At 37.6% G+C, this 21,463-nt stretch overlaps 1 protein-coding gene across 2 annotated transcripts in view; it reads left to right on the top strand.

Annotated features, from left to right (window-relative positions):
• The window catches only part of ND-39 (NADH:ubiquinone oxidoreductase subunit 39), a 285,839-nt gene that overhangs the window by 108,041 nt on the left and 156,335 nt on the right, over window positions 1–21,463 (top strand). For both annotated transcript variants that reach the window (XM_090386829.1, XM_090386830.1), the window contains exon 5: window positions 17,771–17,933. In XM_090386829.1, coding sequence (XP_090242955.1) covers window positions 17,771–17,933 — 163 coding nt within the window. The remainder of the gene's footprint in view (window positions 1–17,770; window positions 17,934–21,463) is intronic.

The following is a 21,463-nucleotide window of genomic DNA, read 5'->3' as shown; positions in this document are numbered from 1 at the left end:
TTATCACGTCTCTATCTCTACTTGCAAAAGTTCGATAGATCATCGATAGGACACCATGGGCCTTCCTTGCAACCTGTTTACAATGCTCAGAGAATTTCATGTCTGACCGTATCGTAACACCCAAGTAACACTCAAGTTGAACTCGACCAAGTGAATAAGTTTTTTTGGGATTACTGTTTCCCAGGTGTAATACCTTACACTTTGTTGGATTAAAGCACAGCTACCATTTTTCTGACCATTCCTGAAGTCTATCTAGGTCTCTCTGAAGAAGCTCAGCTTGACAGTGATCATTAACTACTCTACTAATTTTAACATCATCTGCAAATTTAGACATCACGCCCTCTATCCCTTCATCAATGTCGTTTATGAAAATTAAAAACAACAGTGGTCCTAATACTGATCCTTGGGGAACCCCACTTCTTACATCAACACAATCTGAGGAATAGCCATTTATCACAACCCTCTGCCTCCTGCCCTGAAGCCATCCTTCTATCCATCTAAGGATTTTCCCCAGTGATTCCAACCTGTTCCAGCTTATAAAGCAACCACTCATGTGGGACTGAGTCAAAAGCTTTGCTGAAATCTAAATAAACAATGTCGAAATCATTCCCTAAATCCAGCTCGTGAGTGACCCTTTCGAAATAGCGAACCAGATTTGTTAAACATGATTTTCCCTTCACAAAACCATGCTGAGTATCCTTGAGAATTTCAATTCGATCCAAATGATCCTGAATTCCACCCTTGATCATTGCCTCCATGATTTTCCCTACTACTGAAGTCAGACTGACAGGTCGATAATTTCCAACTTCACTTTTAGAGCCACCCTTATGTATGGGAGATACATTTGCACTTTTCCAATCCAAGGGAATCTCCCCAGAGTCTAGTGATGCTCGCATAATTAGCCTCAATGGTTCAATGCACTCGCTTGCCGCCTCTCTTAAGATTATAGGGTATATTCTATCAACTCCAGGAGCCTTACTGGTCTGTAGGCTCGAAAGTTTTTTCATTAAATAATCTTGCGAAATTTCAATTTCATTAATTACATATTTTTTATCTTCGCTCCCACAATGGTATTGGTTAATGGTATTGCTTATCAGGCTTAATGTTTTAAGTTTGATGATGATACAAAAGCATGATGGTTAATGACAGCAGTAAGGCTGCTGCAATAAGATGGAAAAGTTCGGCAGATAAGTGAGAAGTGCAATTGAAGTTTAATATTTGCAAATGCAGGATATTGCATATGGATAGTAGTATATGGATAATATTTGCAAATGCAAGATATTGCATATGGATAGTAGTAATCCAAGGTACAATACTGAGGGTAGTGCAGAACAAGAATGACTTTGTGGGATAATTATGCAGTCAGACAAATGTTTCTGTGCAGTGCAGACAGGCTGCACAGTTCAGGACAGCTCATGGGGTTTTGTCTATGATATATACAGGAATTTTAATTGGATAGATAAGGAGTTGTTTATTCCACTGTACAAGGCTGTGTTAGGGCAGACCACATTTTAAATACCACATACAGGTCTTTATTTCACCCATTTTATGAAGGATGTTGGATTGGCTACATAGGAAGGAAATGTTTAAAAGGGTACTCTTACCAAGAAAGACTTCAGTTCTGAAAATTGTAGCATCTGGCAAATAGCCACCTGTGAGGAGTTCAGTTCATGATCAAAAAAAAAGCCAAGTTAATGGAACATGTCTTTTTATTTTATATTATAAAAACTTCTCAATGGAAAAAAAACTTCTGAATCACAAACTTGTGCTGAATGTAATCTAAAACAACAAGCTGATAACTCTGGACAAGTTACCCTCACAAGCGCAGAAAGGCTCTTTAAGTTATTTTCTTCTGGCCTGAGTAAAATTTTTGCTTGTCACTTTTAAATGTTTTCCAGTGCCTGAAAATTCTTTACTCAAACATGTCCCATGTCCATTAACTACAGGCTTCCTCTGCTTAGCACTCTTAATTGGAGCCATAAAAACAGAGCACTAAGTGAATCTGCTTTAAGAGCAGATGATTTTAACCATCAGACTATAATATAAATAATTTTAACTGGTATGTATAACACATGTTTATGGTTGATTTTAAGGCACCATTTCTCTATATAACAATATTAAATGTAGCAGAAATACTTTAAGCTTTAAATATAAAATTTAAATACATAAATTTTAATAAAACATAAATATGGTATATTTTTAATAAAATGCATGGATGCTTACCATAAATGAAGTAACTTTATATGTATATCATATTTACATTATTTATAATAAAACCTTATGATACTGTTTATTTTCAGATCACTCAAAACCACTAATATACTGTAAATAAATAAATTAAAAAAAACAAAACGAAATTCCAATAAGATGTTTTTATAACAGTTCTTTCAATTTCTGTATGTGAGCCTACGACATGCCATTAAGAAAGAAGAAAATTTATGAATAGCGATCCTTGGCTGGGAACCGACAAATGCAAACAGAAACAAGAAATATAATAAATATATTATCATGATTGGCATTTTAACAGTTCCTCATTGTAATGCTGAGTGGGAGAGAACATGCTGCCAGCTAAAATAAACAAAAATTTAATTCAGATCTTTTCTTTCTGATGAAACTTTGGAAAAGGACTTGACAATCAAGATGACTGTCAAGTTAATTTGTATATACAGGATCATGTGGATATTTTCTCAAGGGAACACGGCATGGTTTTGTAAAGGGTAAATCTTTTTAACTAACCAGATAAACTGCTATGACAATGTCATTTGTGAGATAGAAGCATGAAATAACTTTAACATTATTTATTTGGACTTTTAACAAAGAATTTAATCATAGTTCAATGCATTAGCAAAGGCACATGATTCAAGAAAGCAAGCTTACATAGCATCAGCCAAAAAAAAACCACCTTTATTTCACCCATCCACTCGCTCCAAAAGTTTGTCAAGTTCTGCCTTGAATCTATTTAAGGAATAACTTTTACAACGAGAGATGGAAGTTTGTTCAGCAATCAACGAATTGGCTTCTATAATTCCCACTCTCTCTTTCAAAACAGTCTGAACACGTGCCACCACCAGCCAACATCCATTTACTGTCCAACTTCAAACTCACAGAAGCAACTTTTCATCTTCTTCGTTTATTCACTCAACTGCCATTTTCTGGAACAACCTTCCTTCGTACGTATTTCCTGAAAATTATGGTCTGCAGACGTTCAAGTCTAATGTCAACAAATATCTTCTTTTGTCTTCTCAACCTCTAATCCAAGCACAGTACTAAGTACTATAGGTTCTAATACCTCTTGTGTTTGGGGTTTTCATAAAAAAAATCAACAACCCGCTGGCTAAAGGCAAACTTCAACACATCTATCCTACAACCGTCTTTCCTCAATTTGAATCTATGCCCTCTCAGGCAATTATTCTGAGCAAGAGGAAGAATCCCATGCTCAAACCATTCAAGGCTTTATACACCCCAAGCAGATCACCTCAGAGGTGCCTAGTCTCCAGACACTGTAATTTGCAAAACTTAAGCCTTTCTTGGTAAGAGCAACCCTTTGTTCCATTCACTAATCTTGTTGCCCTTCTCTGTACTCGTTCCAACAGCTCTACATTCTTCTTAAAATGAGGCCTCCAGACCTGAATACAGTACTCAAGGTGTGGCCTTATCATTGCTTTATAAAAGGGGATAATCACCTCCTTATCCCCGCTAGAAAAATTCCTGTATATCATTGACAAGACACCATGAGCTACTCTTGCAGACCGTCTGCACTATACAGAAAACTTCATATGTGCCTGCACAATTACCCCAAGGTCCTTTTCATTCTCTGCCACTGTCAGTGTAATAGCACAGAATTGATACGTTACTCTGGGGTTACTGCTTCCCATATGTAGTATTTTGCATTTGTCAATGTTAAACTTTAATTGCCACCCCCTAGCCCATCTGCTCAACTTTTCTAGATCCTGTTGCTGGAGCGTACTGTCATTAGTAACCCTGCCAACCTTCATATCATCTGCACTTGGATATTATGCCTGTTATACCATCATTGATATCATTTATAAATACAGAAAACTACAATGGACTGAACCCTGAGGGACTCCACTAATAACATTAGTCCACGAAGAGCAGTGTCCATTGATTATCACACTCTGTCTTCTCCCACTCAACCATCCCTTTATCCATAGCAGCAATTTGCCTCCAATGCCACACTGCTCCAATTTGTGCTGCAGTCTTCCATGTGCAACAGTATCAAAGGACTTTCTAAGATCCAAATATATGATATCAAAGTTATTCTTTGCATCCAGTTCCTTTGTGACTACATCATAGTATCCAATCAAATTGGAAAGACAAGACTTCCCCTTAACAAACCTGTCCTGTGTCTGAGCTATAACTGAAGTCTTGTCTAGATGATCCTGCAGTTCATCTTTTACCAGTGTCCCCATTAATTTCCCTGGAACTGAAGTTAAACTAACAGGTCTCTAATTACCTGTGTCTCCCTTTGATCCTCCTTTGTGGATTGGGGTCACATTTACGCATCTCTAGTCCATGGGTACTTCGCCTGAGTCTAGGGGAGGCACCCATGGACTAGAGATAATTATGTACTCTCATAATTATGGCTAAGGGTTTGCTTACTTCCTTTGCTGCCTGCTTTAATATAACTGGATAGATTCCATCCCCCCAGGTACCTTTCTTGTGTTTATCTTCGACAATTTCTCCTCCATTTTACTCTCAGTTATTACAAGATTATATAGCTTACTGCCAGAGTTGAATACACCTCTGGCATTCCGCTCCCTGAATAACTTCTCATGTGTGAATGTAGATGCAAAATACTCATTGTTTGTACCTGAGCAGGATCATCAACAGTTGAACCATCAATATCAAGTGGACCAATCTGATACATCCCCTTACTTCTAGAGTTTACATAAGTAAAGAACTCTTTGCTGTTTTTCTTTGCATCCTTTGCCAATGATTTCTCATAATCTGCCTTCACCTGCCTGACCTCCTTTGTGACTTGGTTACAGACCAGCTTATATCTGTCATAGGCTTCTGTGTCACCTGCTATTTTATATGTATCCCATACATTTTTCTTCTCTGTCACATGTCTAATTAGTTCAACTCATCCATTTAGGCCTAAATTTTGAACAATATTTCTTATTTGGTATGAAAAGCCTAGTAGCTTCCAAGATTAATTCTTTGAATGCTTCCCATTTTGAATTTGGTAACATCATCTGTTGGTCCCACCGTATAGAATTTAAATACTGTCTCAGACCACTGTAGTCACCTTTGCGAAAGCAAAAACCCTTCCCTTTACCCTTGATGGTAGTTACCTCTTTGCGTAAATCCCACTTCGGCACACTGTGATCACTGCCACCTAGTGGTTCCTTTATCTGGAGATTCTTAATGCATGAAGAATCACTACTGATAATCATATCAAGAGTATTACTCCCTCTAGTTGCCTCCCGAACATGCTGCTATAGAAAACAATCATCCAATAAATCCATAAAAGCCTTGCTAGTGTGTGATTGACCAACCTACAAATTTCAGTCAATCTCTGGGAAATTAAAATCTTACATTATTAGACACCCTGATTTACTGTCCCACTCTATATCTCTGCACAATTGCTCATTATACCCATCAGATTCATTAGACCTATAACACACGCCTACTCTCATTTTTACTGTTAGTTAAGAAACACACAAAATCTAAGGAAGTGCATTCAATTGATGTTGGTGGACAATGCAACATTGAGTCTGTTTCGTGTGACATAAGCACGCTTCCCAGTGCTTATGTCACACGAAACAGACTCAACATTGCCTTGTCCACCAACATCAATTGAATGCACTTCCTTAGATTTTATGTGTTTCTTAACTAACAGCATAAACCCTCCTCCCTTCTTGTCCTGTCTATCCTTTCAGTACATATTGTACTCCCTAAATTCCAATTCTGCACTGCTTATGTCTGTGTGACACCACGTCTCTGATATCCCAACAATATCTGCCTTTGATGTCTTGACTAGCACTTCAAGCTCATCGAATTTATTAACTATACTCCTGACATTGGTGAGCTATAGTGGGCTTGCGAGAGCCCATTGTTGTTTTTTTTTGAAAATATTTGAGCCCGTTGTTGAAACAACCATTTATTTTGCAAATTAAATCCTGAATGCAATTATTGAGTATCCAGAGCCGAAACTACGGTGGGGCGAGGAGGCCCCATTCCCAGCATTTTAATGGCTCAATCGATCAGTTATGTATTTTAAAATTGCTCTATTTTTGATTTAATTACAGTCCGACCTATGTTTAAAGAACTTTATAGCGAATTTTTTTGATTCCCCTTGGTAATTACCATGTAACGAACGGATTAGGAGAGATAACTTTGTATACATTGTTCTCACCTCTGGCCGTTAGGCAATTTAGATAATTAGAAAGTGCAAATTAAGGGTGAAAGAGATTACCATTCCACAATGTTAGTGGTATCCGTAAAACCTATGCAATCACATACCGAGAAGTTGCACTAGTCAATATGCTTTCCATAGCCAATCAGAGGCTATGGATTAAGAAGATTCTCGGCACAGATTATAGCCTCTGGTCAACCCGTGTTGTGGTTCCCCTTTACTCCGACAAACAGGCATATGTTTTTCGGAGAATTGAGTGATTCACTCCTTCCACTAAATTTCTCCTGTCTGTGCTTACATAGACCAGGAGAAATTTACATGGTCACAATAGTAAAATATCCGTGTGATTCTGACATTTTGCATTGTATTCGAAGAACTAGTGACAGTAACAACATAGAGGGGGAGATTGAGGCAACTAAAATATAAAGATATACAGGCAATAAATAAAACAAAAAAACTAACAATGATCTCCAAAACACCAGTGCGAATTAAGAATGATTGCTAAAGAACTTGATGTGGAAACTATAAAGATCGGTTGTGTGTTTTGGCCACGATGAGCAGCTTGTAGCTCGCGGAAGGCAATTGTGGGTTGGAGGAATTAACCCTCTCTGTGCAAACATTAATCAGATGTTTAAATATTCCAGATTATTAAATCGACTTTTAAATCTGGAATTTCCTTTTTTTTTTTTTTTTTTTATGTAAACCCCAAGCACGAGAGGTATTAGAACCTATAGTACTTAGTACCATGCTTGGTTTGGAGGTTGAGAAGACGAAAGAAGATATTTGTTGACATTAGACTTGAACTTCTATAGACTGTAATTTTCAGAAAATACGTACAAAGGAAGGTTGTTTCAGAAAATGGCATTTGAATGAATAAACGAGGAAGATGAAAAGTTGGTTCTGTGAGTTTGAAGTTGGACAGTAAATGGATGTTGGCAGCACGTGTTCGGACTGTTTTGAAAGAGAGAGCGGGAATTATAGAAGCCAATTCAGAAAAATAGTGCCCATGGAAGTATCTGTAGAAGAGGCATGCAGCAGAAAGAGAACGTCTATGAGACAGTGAGTGGACAGAGATGAATGATTAATTAACCTGACTGCCCTCTTCTGAACAGAATCAAGAAGCCTTAGAGAGGTTTTGGGGGCACCACCCCAGATATGGGAACAATATTCCATGGTAGGGCGGATTTGTGATTTGTACAGTGTGAGCAGCTGTTTGGAAGAAAAGTAATACCGAGAGCGAAATATAAAACCAAGTTTTTTAGATGCAGAGGAAGCAATATTTGTAATGTGCTTGTGCCAAGAGAGATTAAAAGTCAGGGTAATCCCCAAATGAGATATATTATTTTGCCTAGAAATCGGAGTGTCGCCAAAGATAAGCATAGGAGAAGATGAATCCTTTTTTGCGAGATATAAAACAAGACTGAGTTTTAGAAGGATTGAGTGAAGGACTAAGTTGTCTTTACCCCACTGAAGAATTACCTGGTTATTGGAATTTAAGGAATTGGTAGCAGATATTCAAGAAGTTGAAGCCCATTGAGCAGGACACGGTTTCTCAAAATGGAAAGTGGAATTCAGTGTGCTATCATCGACAAAACTATGGATCGGATTTCCAGTTAATGGAAGAAGGTCATTAATATACAAGAGGAAAAGAGTGGGGGGGAAAGAACTGAACCTTGAGGGATTCCAGCATTAGCGGTGAAGTTAGAAGACAGAGAGACATCTACCATCACCCTCAGTGAGCGATCAGAGAGAAAACTGGATAACCAATTACAAAAAACAGTTGGCAAACCATAAGATGGAAGCTTGTTTAGAAGATCTTTGTGCCAAACACGATCAAAATCCTTTGAGATAGCAACTGCTTCTGTTTCACCGAACTTTTCCATAGAATTAATCCATAAATGGGTAACATAAGCCAGAATATCACCAGTGGATCGACACTGACGGAATCCATACTGGCGATTGTTGATCAGTTGGATGGTTTCTAGGTAGTTTAAGAGTTGACAGTTAATTGATTTCTGCATTACTTTAGAAAGAATAGCAGTAATTGCAATGGGACGATAATTGGATGGCAGGGATTTGTCACTCTTTTTACGAACTGGCTAGATATGAGCAAATTTCCAAGCAAAAGGAAAAACACCTTCGCTCCCACCTCTGTCCAAACCATCTGGCTTGGACAGAGGTGGCAGTGAAGATGGGCAAAAGTTGCGGCCAATAGCTTTGGCAAGAGACCAGAATGCTCGGCTACTATTAGGGCAAGAAGCAAGTTTTCTACTCTTAGCCTGTTTAAACTCTATTTTGGACTGATTAATAACTGCTTTACAATTTTTGCGAGCTTTGGTGTAGACAGAAAATGAACCTAAAGAAATAGAAACAAGCCAATTACGATATGCAGCGTTCTTCTCTTGAACAGCCTTAGCACATTTATTGGGAAATCAAGGTTTAGATAAATGATGAGATTTTAAAGTGGAGTGTTGGATACAGGATTCCATTCCTGCAAGAATAATTCATGACACGATCTGAGCAAACGTTGACATCAGAAGTTTTGAAACAGTAATCCGACCAAGGAAAAGAAGAAAAGAAATCTCGCAGGTCATCCAATTTTGCGTTCTTGTAATGCCAAACAATATGAGTTTGGGAATAGCCATGAGATAAAGGCTCCATTGGAGAAGAGAGAATCACCAAGTTGTGATCTGAGGTGCCTAAAGGACCTCTCACTTCGACCATGTACTTAGAAGGGTTGTTTGTGAGAAAAAGATCAAGTGTATTGGCTGTATGGTTAGGATTGTCCAGTATTCTTGTAGGTAAATGAACAATCTGTGCAAGGTGATTAGTAATTGCAAAATCCTCAACTTCTCGACCAACTGGATCAGTGTGACTAGAAAATGGAAGCTAGCTGGAGTTGTGAACATTAAAATCACCAAGGAAAATTACCTCACTGTTAGTGAGGTAATTTTCCTTGAAAGTTGGACTGGAGAAAGTCACGTTGCAAAGATAGTAAGTCAAAGAGCTCCAAGTGATTAGTTTAGTTGGGAGAACGGTAGAGACAACAGATCAGTTTAACACAATGGGGGTAGAGAGATTTTAATCCAGAGAAGATCGAAAAGAGGAGATTTCAAATTACCAAGTCTCTGATAGGGAATATTGGAACGGACATATGCACAAGTACCACCTTTGAGGCAAAAGGAATTGTACAGCGAATAATTTGGGCAACTGAGATGAGCAGTAGTTGATTCAACTGATAACTGAGATTCTGTCAGAAAAAGTACATGGGGTTTGGCACACTGCAAGTGGAAATGGACATCGTTAAGATTAGAATTCAGACTACGTATATTTGTGAAATGAATTAGGAAGTCCTTGGGAGGTTTAAACAACAAACAATCAATGCGACGCAGTAAGAGAAACCAAACAGTTTTTCTCTTTCTTTTTTTTTTTCTCTTGGCGTTGGGTGTGAAAACAGTGGGATTGCAAGATAATAATCTCCCAATGACAACTTTATAACTCCCTGCATGTCGCTTATTTACGACTTGTAAAACATCTGTTTATACCTATTCTAGTTATTATTATTATTAGCCATATGGTGTAAGGAAGCCTGAGGCTTATGTTGCATCAGCCAAAAAAATTCTCGAGTTACCCTGAGAGAGAAAAAGAGAGAAGCAGAAGGGAATCACTAAGAAAGAGAAGAATGATGATATCCAGCTCAGGACTACTCTGGGTGTGCCAAGCCCATACTCACAAGATGTGAGCCCCTGGGGTTAATTTTATGATTTCTAGTTAGTTTTTTTTAAATTTTATTTGGAGTCTTAAAGTGTCCCGGTTAATCTGCTTCCTGGTGAAACCGATCTCGGTAAATCGAGAGTATGCTGTATTTCATGTTATTTTTTATTCGCAATATTAAAATTTTATCATGAAAAAAATTTATCCATTGTATTTCCCTAGTTGTTAAAAAAAAAAAAAAAAAAAAAACGACTAAAAAAGTTTCACGATTTTTAGTCACAGTAGTTGCTAATAGTAGTAGTAGTAGTGGCATGTGATGCAAGAAAGCAAATGTATGAGCTTATGCAGCATCAGCAAAAAAAAAAAAAAAAAAAAATCACACCATTCCCTCCAAATGCCTGTCCAGTTCCTCCTTAAATTTATTCAAGCTATCAGCTTCCACAACGACAGATGGAAGTTTGTTCCAGCAATTAACCACCCGCTGGCTAAAGGCAAATTTCCGCACATCTGTTTCTGCATATATGTCTTTTCTTAATTTGAATTTATGCCACCTTAGATTCGTAATCTGAACAAGTGGAAGAATCCCATCAGAATTCAGCGTGCTCAATCCATTCAAGGCCTTATATACCTCAATCAGATCACCGCGCAGGTGCCTAGTCTCCAGCCACTGCAATTTGCAGAACTTAAGCCTCTCTTGGTAAGAGGATCCCTTCATTCCCCTCACCAATCTTATTGCCCTTCTCTGTACCCGCTCAAGTAAATCTACATCCTTCCTAAAATGAGATCTCCAGACCTGTACGCAGTACTCAAGGCGTGGCTTGACCATTGCCTTATACAGAGGGATAATCACCTCCTTTTCCCTGCTAGCAAAATTCCTATTTATCATTGACAAAACCCCATGACCTGCCGTGGCAGCCTGTCTGCATTGCTCAGAGAACTTCATATCTGACTGCACAATTACTCCCAGGTCTTTTTCATTTTCTACCACCTTAAGTGTAGTACCACACAGTTGGTACGTTTCTCTGGGGTTACTTCTACCCATATGCAGTACTTTGCATTTGTCAAGGTTAAACTTCAGTTGCCACTTCTTAACCCATCTGCCCAAATCATCTAGATCCTGTTGCAGTAGCAGACTGCCATTGCTGTCATTAACGACCCTGCCAACCTTTGTATCATCTGCAAACTTCGACATTAAGCCTGATATATCTTCATCCATATCATTGATAAATATACAAAACAACAGTGGACCTAACACCGAACCCTGTGGGACTCCACTAATAACATTAGTCCAAGAAGAGCAGCACCCATTGATTACCACCCTCTGTCTTCTCGCACTTAACCATCCTTTTATCCATTGTAGCAACTTACCCTTAATACCATTCTGCTCCAATTTGTACAATAGTCTTCCATGCGCAACAGTGTCAAAAGCTTTCCTGAAATCCAAATATATGATATCAAAATTATTTTTCGCATCTAGTTCCTTTGTAACCACATCATAATATCCTATCAAATTGGTCAGACAAGACTTTCCCTTAACAAACCATGCTGTGTCTGAATTATTGCTGCAGTCTTGTCTAGATGATCCTGCAATGCATCTTTAAACAGTGACTCCATTATTTTACCAAGAACAGAAGTTAAACTAACTGGTCTGTAATTATTCGTGTCACCCTTCGATCCCCCCTTTGTGAATTGGGGATACATTTGCACATCTCCAGTCCGTGGGAACCTCCCCTGAGTCCAAGGATGCTCTCATAATTATGGCTAAGGGTTTGCTTAGTTGCCTTGCTGCCTCCTTTAATATAATTGAATAGATCCCATCCACCCCAGGTGCTTTTCTTACGTTTAACTTCAACAATTTCTCTTCCACTTTGCTCTCAGTTATTACAAGATCATTAAGCACCCTGCTACAATTTGATAACCTTCTGCCATTTTCAAACCTTAATAATTCCTCACGTGTGAATGTAGATGTAAAATACTCATTCAGTTTGTTTGCTATCTGAGCAGGATCATCAACAGTCGAACCATTGATGTCAAGTGGACCAATCAGATTCATCCCCTTCCTTTTAGAGTTTATATAAGTAAAGAAATCCCTGCTGTTTTTCTTAGCATCTTTTGCCAAGGATTTGTCGTAATCTGCCTTCGCCTGCCGTACCTCCTTTGTGACCTGATTACAGATTAACTTATATCTGCCATAGGCTTCTGAGTCGCTTGATAATTTATATGCATCCCATGCATTTTTCTTCTCTGTTACGAGTCTCATTAGTTCATTTGACAACCATTTAGGCCTAAACCTTGAACAATATTTCTTAATAGGTATGAAACTTTTAGTAGCTGCCACGATTAATTCCTTGAATGCTTCCCACTTAGAATTTACTGTTGGTAACATCGTCAGTTGATCCCACTGTACAGAATTTAAAAACTGTCGGAGACCACTGTACTCGCCTTTACGGAAGCAAAAACCCTTTCCTTTACCCCTGATGGTAATTAAATCTTTAAGTAAATCCCACGTCAGTACACTGTGATCACTGCCACCTAGTGGTTCTTTTATCTGCAAATTCCTAATACACGAATGATCACTGCTGATAACCAGATCAAGAGTATTACTTTCTCTGGTTGCCTCTCGAACATGCTGCTGCAGAAAACAATCATCCAATAAATCCACAAAAGTCTGACTAGTGTGTGAGTGCCCAACCCACAAGTTCCAGTCAATATCTGGGAAGTTAAAATCCCCCATTATAAGACATTCCGATTTACTAGCCCACTCTATTTCTCTGTACAACTGTTCATTGTACTCATTCGAGTCATTAGGCCTATAGCACACTCCTACTCTAATGCTCCTGCTGTGCTGATCATGCGCAGTAGATGGTTTATGTGAAACATTCTTCGTTTTGTTCATTGTTCATTGTACTTCTTTGTTCATTGTACTCATTCGAGTCATTAGGCCTATAGCACACTCCTACTCTAATGCTCCTGCTGTGCTGATCATGCGCAGTAGATGGTTTATGTGAAACATTCTTCGTTTCTTTTAGGTATTTTGCTTTGTATATATCGATTACGAAATAAAAGAGCTTTTTAATTGTAAATATTTTATTGATCATTCACAGATTTTCATAATTTCTGGAAGACAAGATACACTGGATTTATGATAACTAACGTAAGAGATATATACTTGCGAGTGCAACGTATGTAAATATCTCTAACATAGCACCGATTGATGTACTGATCTTGTAGTTGAAGTGACATATCAGCATGAATTGTTGAGGAGGCTTCCATCCTGCAGTGGGTTGATAATGGCTGCACTTTACTTTTATGCAGCTATTAGGGGATCCTAACAATGGAATTTAATGAAAATGTGAGATAAAAAAAGAAATTGTTGACAGACAAATATTTGTATTGTTACAATCATACTTACTGCAGTAGTAACTTCAGGAAGCATGATTGTGATGTCATACTATTCAAAAATTCTAAAAGGTTAGAGACACTGTCGTATGCAGTTATCGTAAGGCGAGGCATGAAGACCAGGTTTTTAAGTTTTGTTTTTTTAGATAGTCCTAGGAACGTTTTACACATATACTTATACCCCCTTTACCTTAAGGGGATAATAAGCCGCATCTGTTCAACCCACCTAAATCTGCCCCGACTCGAGATATCATACCGATCATGAAAAATATGTCACGCATTCTAATCACACTACAGGCAGTGCGAACGTGGGAAGCGCCTCTAGCGGAAGCCACAACGTCCGTGACCGATCAGATTTACTCGGGTAGAAAATCTAAAAAACTGCGAGCCCATTGTTAAAATATTCACAGCTCACCACTGGGTGTATATGCAAGTAAGTATACATGCACCTGTTTCTACCCTATGTTACTCTAACACAGCCCATGTATTTACTTGTTCCACTGTGATTCCCAGCAGTCCTAGAAATCCCCATTGCCTTGCTTTTCAGGCTGCTGTTCAATTGCATTTCAATATAAGCAGTGCAGGAATCACTTTCACCTCTGCCATTGGCTACTGTTAATCTGTTAGTCTGTGTATTCCCCCCAAGCTTATATAACTTATAGCTTATATAACTTATCCCCCTAAGCATATATAACTTCCTATAACATATTGAAATCACAGGTAAGATCCATAGTTTGAGGCAGAAGGTTTTTATTTAATCGTTACTCTTCAGAATGGGTTAGGGCTATAAGTGGTGTTCTAAGGAATCAGTGCTTGGACTGTTCTTGTTTCTGGTTTCTTAAATGACATTGATAAAGGGACAGAGGACATTATATCAAAATTTGCAGATGATGTGAAGGTTAGGAGAATGGTTAATGACCAGCATCATTGTAGCTATGTTTTAACTACAAAAATTTGAGGATGGAGTTATAATACAGACTACATGGAATTTTCTGTATAGTGCAAACAGGCCACAAAAAGGAGCTGTAGTGTCCTGTTGATTAATTTTTGAACAATTGTATGGTTATTGAGGTTATAATTCTTCTGTATAAGATAATTGTGAAAATGCTGTCTAAATGTGAAGCTGAACTACATTTAAAATAAAGACAATGTTCCTGTAAAGGTTCAAAGACTTGCAGAGCATCCATATGACTGGCTAAAGAGAGAGACTGAATATGTTGGATTGCAAAGCATGTTAAATACATTAGAAGACATATAATTGAGCTTTACAAAGATTTGAGAAGGGATGATAATATATGTATGGAGGGGAAATTTTCTTGGTATTAAATAATGCTAGAAATAATTATAAAAAAGTTTCCCATGGGTTTGAGGATTTGAGAAATTCAAAATCTTTCTGGATCAGTATCGTGTGAGGGGGGAAAGAAAGAGATGTCAGGTAGGTTTTTTTTTTTTTTTTTTTTTTTGCTAGTTCAGCAGCAAAAGCATTGTTTCCATGCATCATAGGATCAAGTAGCAATTGTTACTTGATCCACTATCCTTATAAGGTCAGTCAGTATTTGCTAATGTGGATTTAACTAAAGGTTAGATTTTGCATTACTATCAATGTTTTTTATGAAAAGTATTCCATTTTTTTTTACATGATGGATAAATTCCTTGAGGCTATTACAGACATTTTCTCTGGTATGCCGAGCTGTTTCCTACCTGGGAGTCTAAAATGGTGATGCAACTGATATTCAGGGGACACTGAAGTGGCCTGATTTCAGCAAAGTCTGGTCAGCCCCTGACATCCAAATCCTTTGCAATTATTATTAACAATCTCACCTTTACGATGGTGAGATTGTTAATAACCCTGGGTATGACTCCCATGTGCAGGTCCTGAAATACGGCATCTAGTACACTGGAGGTGACCACCCAGGTACAAACCAATGTAACCAGGGGTCAAGGTGGCACCCACACCACATGGAGGAAGGCTGCTCCTCTGTGTTACCAGGCAATACTAGGTTATAGATGACTCTCATCAATCAGTGCAATACTGCCACTTTGCTTATTCCCATGTTTAGTCTCCAGAGCAGCAAAGCTCTGGCAACCCCCCCCCCCCCCCCATCTCTTCCATCTTGCTGTGTGATTGATGTCTTTTGGACATCATTGGACATCATTGCAACCTCATTTGTGGTTGCAATGACTATCTGGTGGACTATCTAGTGGCCAGCCTGCAGACCTCAAATGAGGTCTGCAGGCTGGCCACTAGATAGTCCACTGAACTGAACCTATTGGTAACTCTCTTGGAGGCTTCCAGATTAGCCTATGTATAATCTTGCTACCACTACTCTGCGAGATAGTGACTAGAGGGACTCCGAGTAGTGTGTGTGTGGGGGGGGGAAGGGGGCATTGTCGAGGCCACGTTATATCAAGGAACTAGGTATATTCTTACCATGTATGCCACATCCAAAAATTTCATTACTTCATACGGCATGTCCTCACCACATTTTCTTACTTCTGAATACGTCATGAATTGTCAAAAAATAGAACAAACTTATCTACAAAAAGAGCTAAACCTTCCAAACACTTCCTCATTCATTTCACAAATATATGTGATAGTAACGAATGGGCCTGGTGTACTGAGGTCCGTGGTTGAAATAACATACACGTATAAATTATAAATCCAGTTTAATGTAAAAATACAAATATATATACTAACAGGAAGTAGCTTTCGAGACTGGCTTAAAATCTCTCCACCATGTGGAGAGGTTTTAAGCCAGTCTCGGATTTTAAGCCAGCCATCTGGCTTAAAATCTCTCCACCATGTGGAGAGATTTTAAGCCAGAACTCTATCACTTCTTCTCATGTAAACTTTAACTTTCTCCTGTCAAACTTTCCTAATAGTGAAGTAATTTTTCTTGGTGATTTTAATGTTCACAACTCCAGCAGGCTTACTTTTTCTAGTTGCACGGACCCAGCTAGTCGAGATGCTCAGGCTTTTGCAATAACAAATGACCTCGCAGGTTGTTCATTTACCTACCAGAATACCAGACAATCCTAACCATGCAGCCAACACGCTTGATCTTATTCTTACAAATAACCCTTCTCAGTATTCACTCGAGGTGAGTGGTCCTCTAGGCACCTCACATCACAATTTGGTTGATGATCTTTTCTCCAATAGAACCTTTCTCTCTTGGCCATTCTTAACCTCTTGTTTGGCATTACAAGAATGCAAAATGGGATGATCTGCGAGATTTCTTTTTCTTGGTCGGATTACTGTTTCAGTTCATGTCAATGAAATTGTTCTCATAGGGATGAAATGCATTATTCCACACTCCACCTTAAAATCTTATCCTTTATCTAAACATTGGTTTTCCAATAAATGTGCTATGGCTGTTCGAGAAAAGAATATTGTATATTGTAATCAACTTGTATTCAAATCACTAGTTTCATATTCTGCCTACACCAAAGCTCGCAACAATTGTAAAGTAGTTGTTAATCACTCCAAATTACATTTCAAACAGGCTAAGAATAGAAAACTTCCTTCTTGTCCAAATGGTAATCGAGCATTCTTGGCTGTGTCCCCAAAAACCTCTCTCTCTCTCTCAAGCTTCTGGATTACATTCAAAAGAGGGCAGTTAGGTTAATTAGTGACCAATCTCATTAGTTTCTGCTGTATGCCTTTTCTGTATATAGTACCTTGTAGGCTGTTCTTCTGAATTGGCTTCTGTAATTCCCACTCTGTTTTTCAAAGCAGTCCAGATATGTGCTGCAAACAGTAAACATCCTTTTACTCTCCAGCTTAACTCACAGAACAAACTTTTTTCTTCCTTGTTTATTCATTCAATTTCTGTTTTCTGGAACAACCTTCCTTTATACATATTTCCTGCAAATTGCAATCGACAGAAGTTCAAGTCTATTGTTAACAAAAAAAAAAAAAAAAAAAAAGTATCTTCTATCATTTTCTCAACCCGTGCATGGTACTAAGTACTGTAGGTCCTAATAAATCTGGTGTTTGAGGTTTTCATAAAAAAAAAAAAAAGAAAAAAAAAAAGAAATACACTTCATCCATCACATAGAAATGCAGTCTCTAGTGGATTCTGCTTGCCATAACAAATACAATTCATGAATGTGTGATTAGTTTCTCCTGCCAAAAAGTAACTTCTGCCCCTATTTGGCAGTTACAGGATATGTCAAATTTATTTTCATTATTTTTTTAAACTGTAATTAAATTTTATTAGTGAATTATTATTGTCATATTTTTGTTCATTTTTTTCATTATCTTTACCCTTTATTTAGGAATTTTTCCTTTGAAGATGTCCATATTGCAGGAGCTCGACGTATTGCAAGAATTGCTCGTGAAAGTGGTGTTCAAAGGCTGATCCATATGTCAGCTTTAAATGCTTGTGAAAAACCAAAGCCAGTCATTTTAAAGTCTGGCTCACGTTTTTTATCATCAAAGGTATGGAACAGGGTAGTTTTATTAGGTGTGAAGCAGGAGAATAAGTGACAGCTTTAACTTAGCATATTGCATGATTTATTATTGCCACAATTTAATAAAAACTGTCAAATGATTAAATTAATCATTTCATAAATGATGGTATTGTTTGTGGAACGTTATGTTTTCTTCAAAATAAAAAATTTCCGTCCATTGAGAATGAAATAAGACTGATTAGTTTACTAAACATTCCTGGAAAATAAGACTTGTAGGCATGAGCTGCAAAAATATCAAGCAGCTCAGGATTTCCTCTGAATATCTGCCTTACATTTAGTGCAAAAGTACCAGTCTGGATTCATTTTAATGAATCCATTCATTTAATAATAAGGTATAATTTTTTCCTCATACTGCATGCTATTTCTCGGTACTTGACAAATATTATGTTGTTATATGTACTTTCTTTGTTCTTTGATAATAGTTGATTGAAGACAAGCTCATTTTTGTATGTGGAATGATTATAAAGTAACTTGGCCAATTTAGGATTAAATGTCTTAGTTAGTTGTGATCTTATAATTTTTTTGTATTGGTTACTGGAACTATGCACTCATGAATAAAGGAGTTGTAGGTATTTTTCCAACTTGGACTGCTGTTTTGTTCCAAAGTTTTGCATTTGCCTTGTTAAGGAACAATTACATTCTTGGAATTGAATACAATACATGAATTAACACATTGTCAACCATGTTTTTAACTTCTCTGATGATAGCCTCTCGACATTCTTAAGTTATATGGCAATCATGACTGTACATAAGCTTTACAAAGCTTAATAATATTTTAGGGTACAAAGCCTCAAACTAAGTAAATATCTGAAAATAAATAATAGTAGTCTTCTCTAATGGGAATTGTTACTTTATTTTAAGTATATGGAGTTCATGAAGGATTTCACAATATGATCTGTTACAATACTGATGGCAACATACAAACTTCGGTTTGTCTACAAATTTCAACCATATTAATGATCTAAATGCACTAATTGATGTCATAGCTTTTCAAAGTTTAAAGCCTGAGTCCATCTCTCCCCCAATAAGGTTATTGCATGTTTCAATACATTTTCAGAAATGCTAGCTGGTGTTTCCCAACTTTTTTCAAATTATCATACCAAGGGCACATGATGCAAGAAAGCAAGCTTATATAGCATCAACCAAAAAAAAAAAAAAAACAAAAAAAAAACAAAAAAAATCACACACACTCACCCTTCTCATTTCACCCATCCACTCGTTCCAAATGTTTGTCTAGTTCTGCCTTCAATCTATTTAATCCATCAACTTCTACAATGACAGATGGAAGTTTGTTCCAGCAATCAACCACCTGCTGGTTAAATGCAAATTTCCACACATCTATCCTACAACTGCCTTCCCCCAATTTGAATTTATGCTCTCTCAAACGATTATTCTGAGCAAGAGGAAGAATCCCATCAGCATTGAGCATTCTCAAACCATTCAAGGCTTTATACACCTCAGTCAGATCGGCGCTTCCGTAGCCAGGTGGGCAGGAGCAGCAGTGCATAGCACATGCTTCTTGATTAGATTGAGGTTCGAGCCCCTGACCACCAAATACGGAGGATGCGGAAAGGTCAGGGAATGACCATCGTATATCCTCTGAGAAATATGGCCTTAGTTGCTAATGCTCCTAAAAACCAAAATAACAACAATAACATAACCTCAATCAGATCACCTCACAGGTGCTTAGTCTCCAGACACTAACTGTAATTGGAAAACTTAAGCCTTTCTTCGTAAGAGCAACCCTTTGTTCGATTCACTAATCTTGTTGCCCTTCTCTGTACTCGTTCCAACAGCTCTACATCCTTCTTAAAGTGAGGCCTCTAGACCTGTATACAGTACTCAAAGTGTGGCCTGACCATTGCCTTATACAAGGGGATAATCACTTCCTTATCCCTGCTAGAAAAATTCCTCCCCATTGAGGAAGATCAAAACTCAACAGTACACTGGCACTTACAAAATTTTCTTTTTGATTTTTTCCTTCCTGGTTACAGTTACTATCTAGTTGCAACCCCCCAAGAATCTTATTAATAATTGCAGTAGTTATTATTTTAAAAAATAGTATTTTTACCATTTCATTTCAATTTAAAGTTAAGTTTTGGGAGTTTACCCACCAAAAAAAGGATTCTATAACAAAGACAAATTAAAATATAGTAATATGAATTTTTTTTTTCTTTTGCACATAATATAAAGTGTGTGCAAATTTTCCTGTTTGCAAACAGTTTTTATCAGTTTATAACATGACCGCCAGTATGTAGTCTTCTTTGAATTGCTATTACTAGATAAACTAAATGTCAAAGATAGAGTATATAATAATAATAATTTTCCAAAAACATTCCTTACAGTTATCATTTGCTATTTTTCTTCCAGAGAACAAAATGGCTTGAAGATTTCTATTTAACACTAGTTTCTATAAGTTTTTAATACAGCTTTTAAGTAGAAATTTTTCCTTGAAACTTTGTTATTAGGTCATATAGATGCCAGATAGTGAGTGTTGGAGTCCGAGTAGTGTCCATGCAAAGAACATTGTTGAGGCTACGTAGCTATGTATATGCCACATCCAAAAACTTCATTACTCCATTACTAATACATTCCTCCCACTTTTACTTGATCTACTGAGTGCATCATGAATAGGTAAACTAATAGACTATAAAGCATTTAGGGCGTAAGCCTCAAGTTTGGAAAAGTCTAGACTATGTATAAGTATAGAAAGCATCAATAATACATAGCCAAATCTGAATGAACAGAATATTAGCAAAGCGGCGTTTTAAGTTATATCTCATATTGTGAATACCTTAACAACGAGTTGCCATGATATTGCACTACTTCGAATAAGTAATGCTTCACCTGAGGAGGAGACTAATGTTACTTATTCTCAGATGGATACCACCGCCCAGATGGCACCGTTTCAGGGCTATTTGGCCCTTCTTTGGTGGGTAGGTAGGTACCCGAGTGATGCAATGATGGCAAAATAGTTACGAAGTATAACTCCACAATATGAGAGATGCCTGATGGTATATGATGTGTTTAGATAACTGTTTTGCCATCATTGTTAGTTGATTTCAATCCTTCTAAAACTCAGTCTTGTCTTATATCTCGTAAAAAGAATTCTTCTACCTCTATGCTTATCTTTGGTGACACTCCGATTTCTAGGCAAGTTGATGTATCTCTTTTGGGGATTACCCTTACTTCTAATCTCTCTTGGCACAAGCACATTACAAATATTGCTTCCTCTGCATCTAAATTACTTGGTTTTCTCTTTCTCTCTCGGCATTACTTTTCTTCCAAACAGCTGTTCACTCTGTACAAATCACAAATCTGCCCTACCATGGAATATTGTTCCCACAACTGGGGTGGCGCCCCGAAACTTTCAACAGCTTCTAGATTCCATTCAGAAGAGGGCAGTTACATTAGCATTAGTAGAGGCATATGATGCAAGAAAGCAAGCTTATGCAGCATCAGCCAAAAAAAAAACTTCCACTTCACCCCTCCGTTCGT

The sequence above is a fragment of the Mastigoproctus giganteus genome, chromosome 12 (assembly GCF_048544385.1).
Source record: "Mastigoproctus giganteus isolate SK-2022 chromosome 12, ASM4854438v1, whole genome shotgun sequence".
Classification (NCBI taxonomy): Eukaryota; Metazoa; Arthropoda; class Arachnida; order Uropygi; family Thelyphonidae; genus Mastigoproctus; species Mastigoproctus giganteus.
This window is presented reverse-complemented; position numbering and strand designations above follow the sequence as displayed.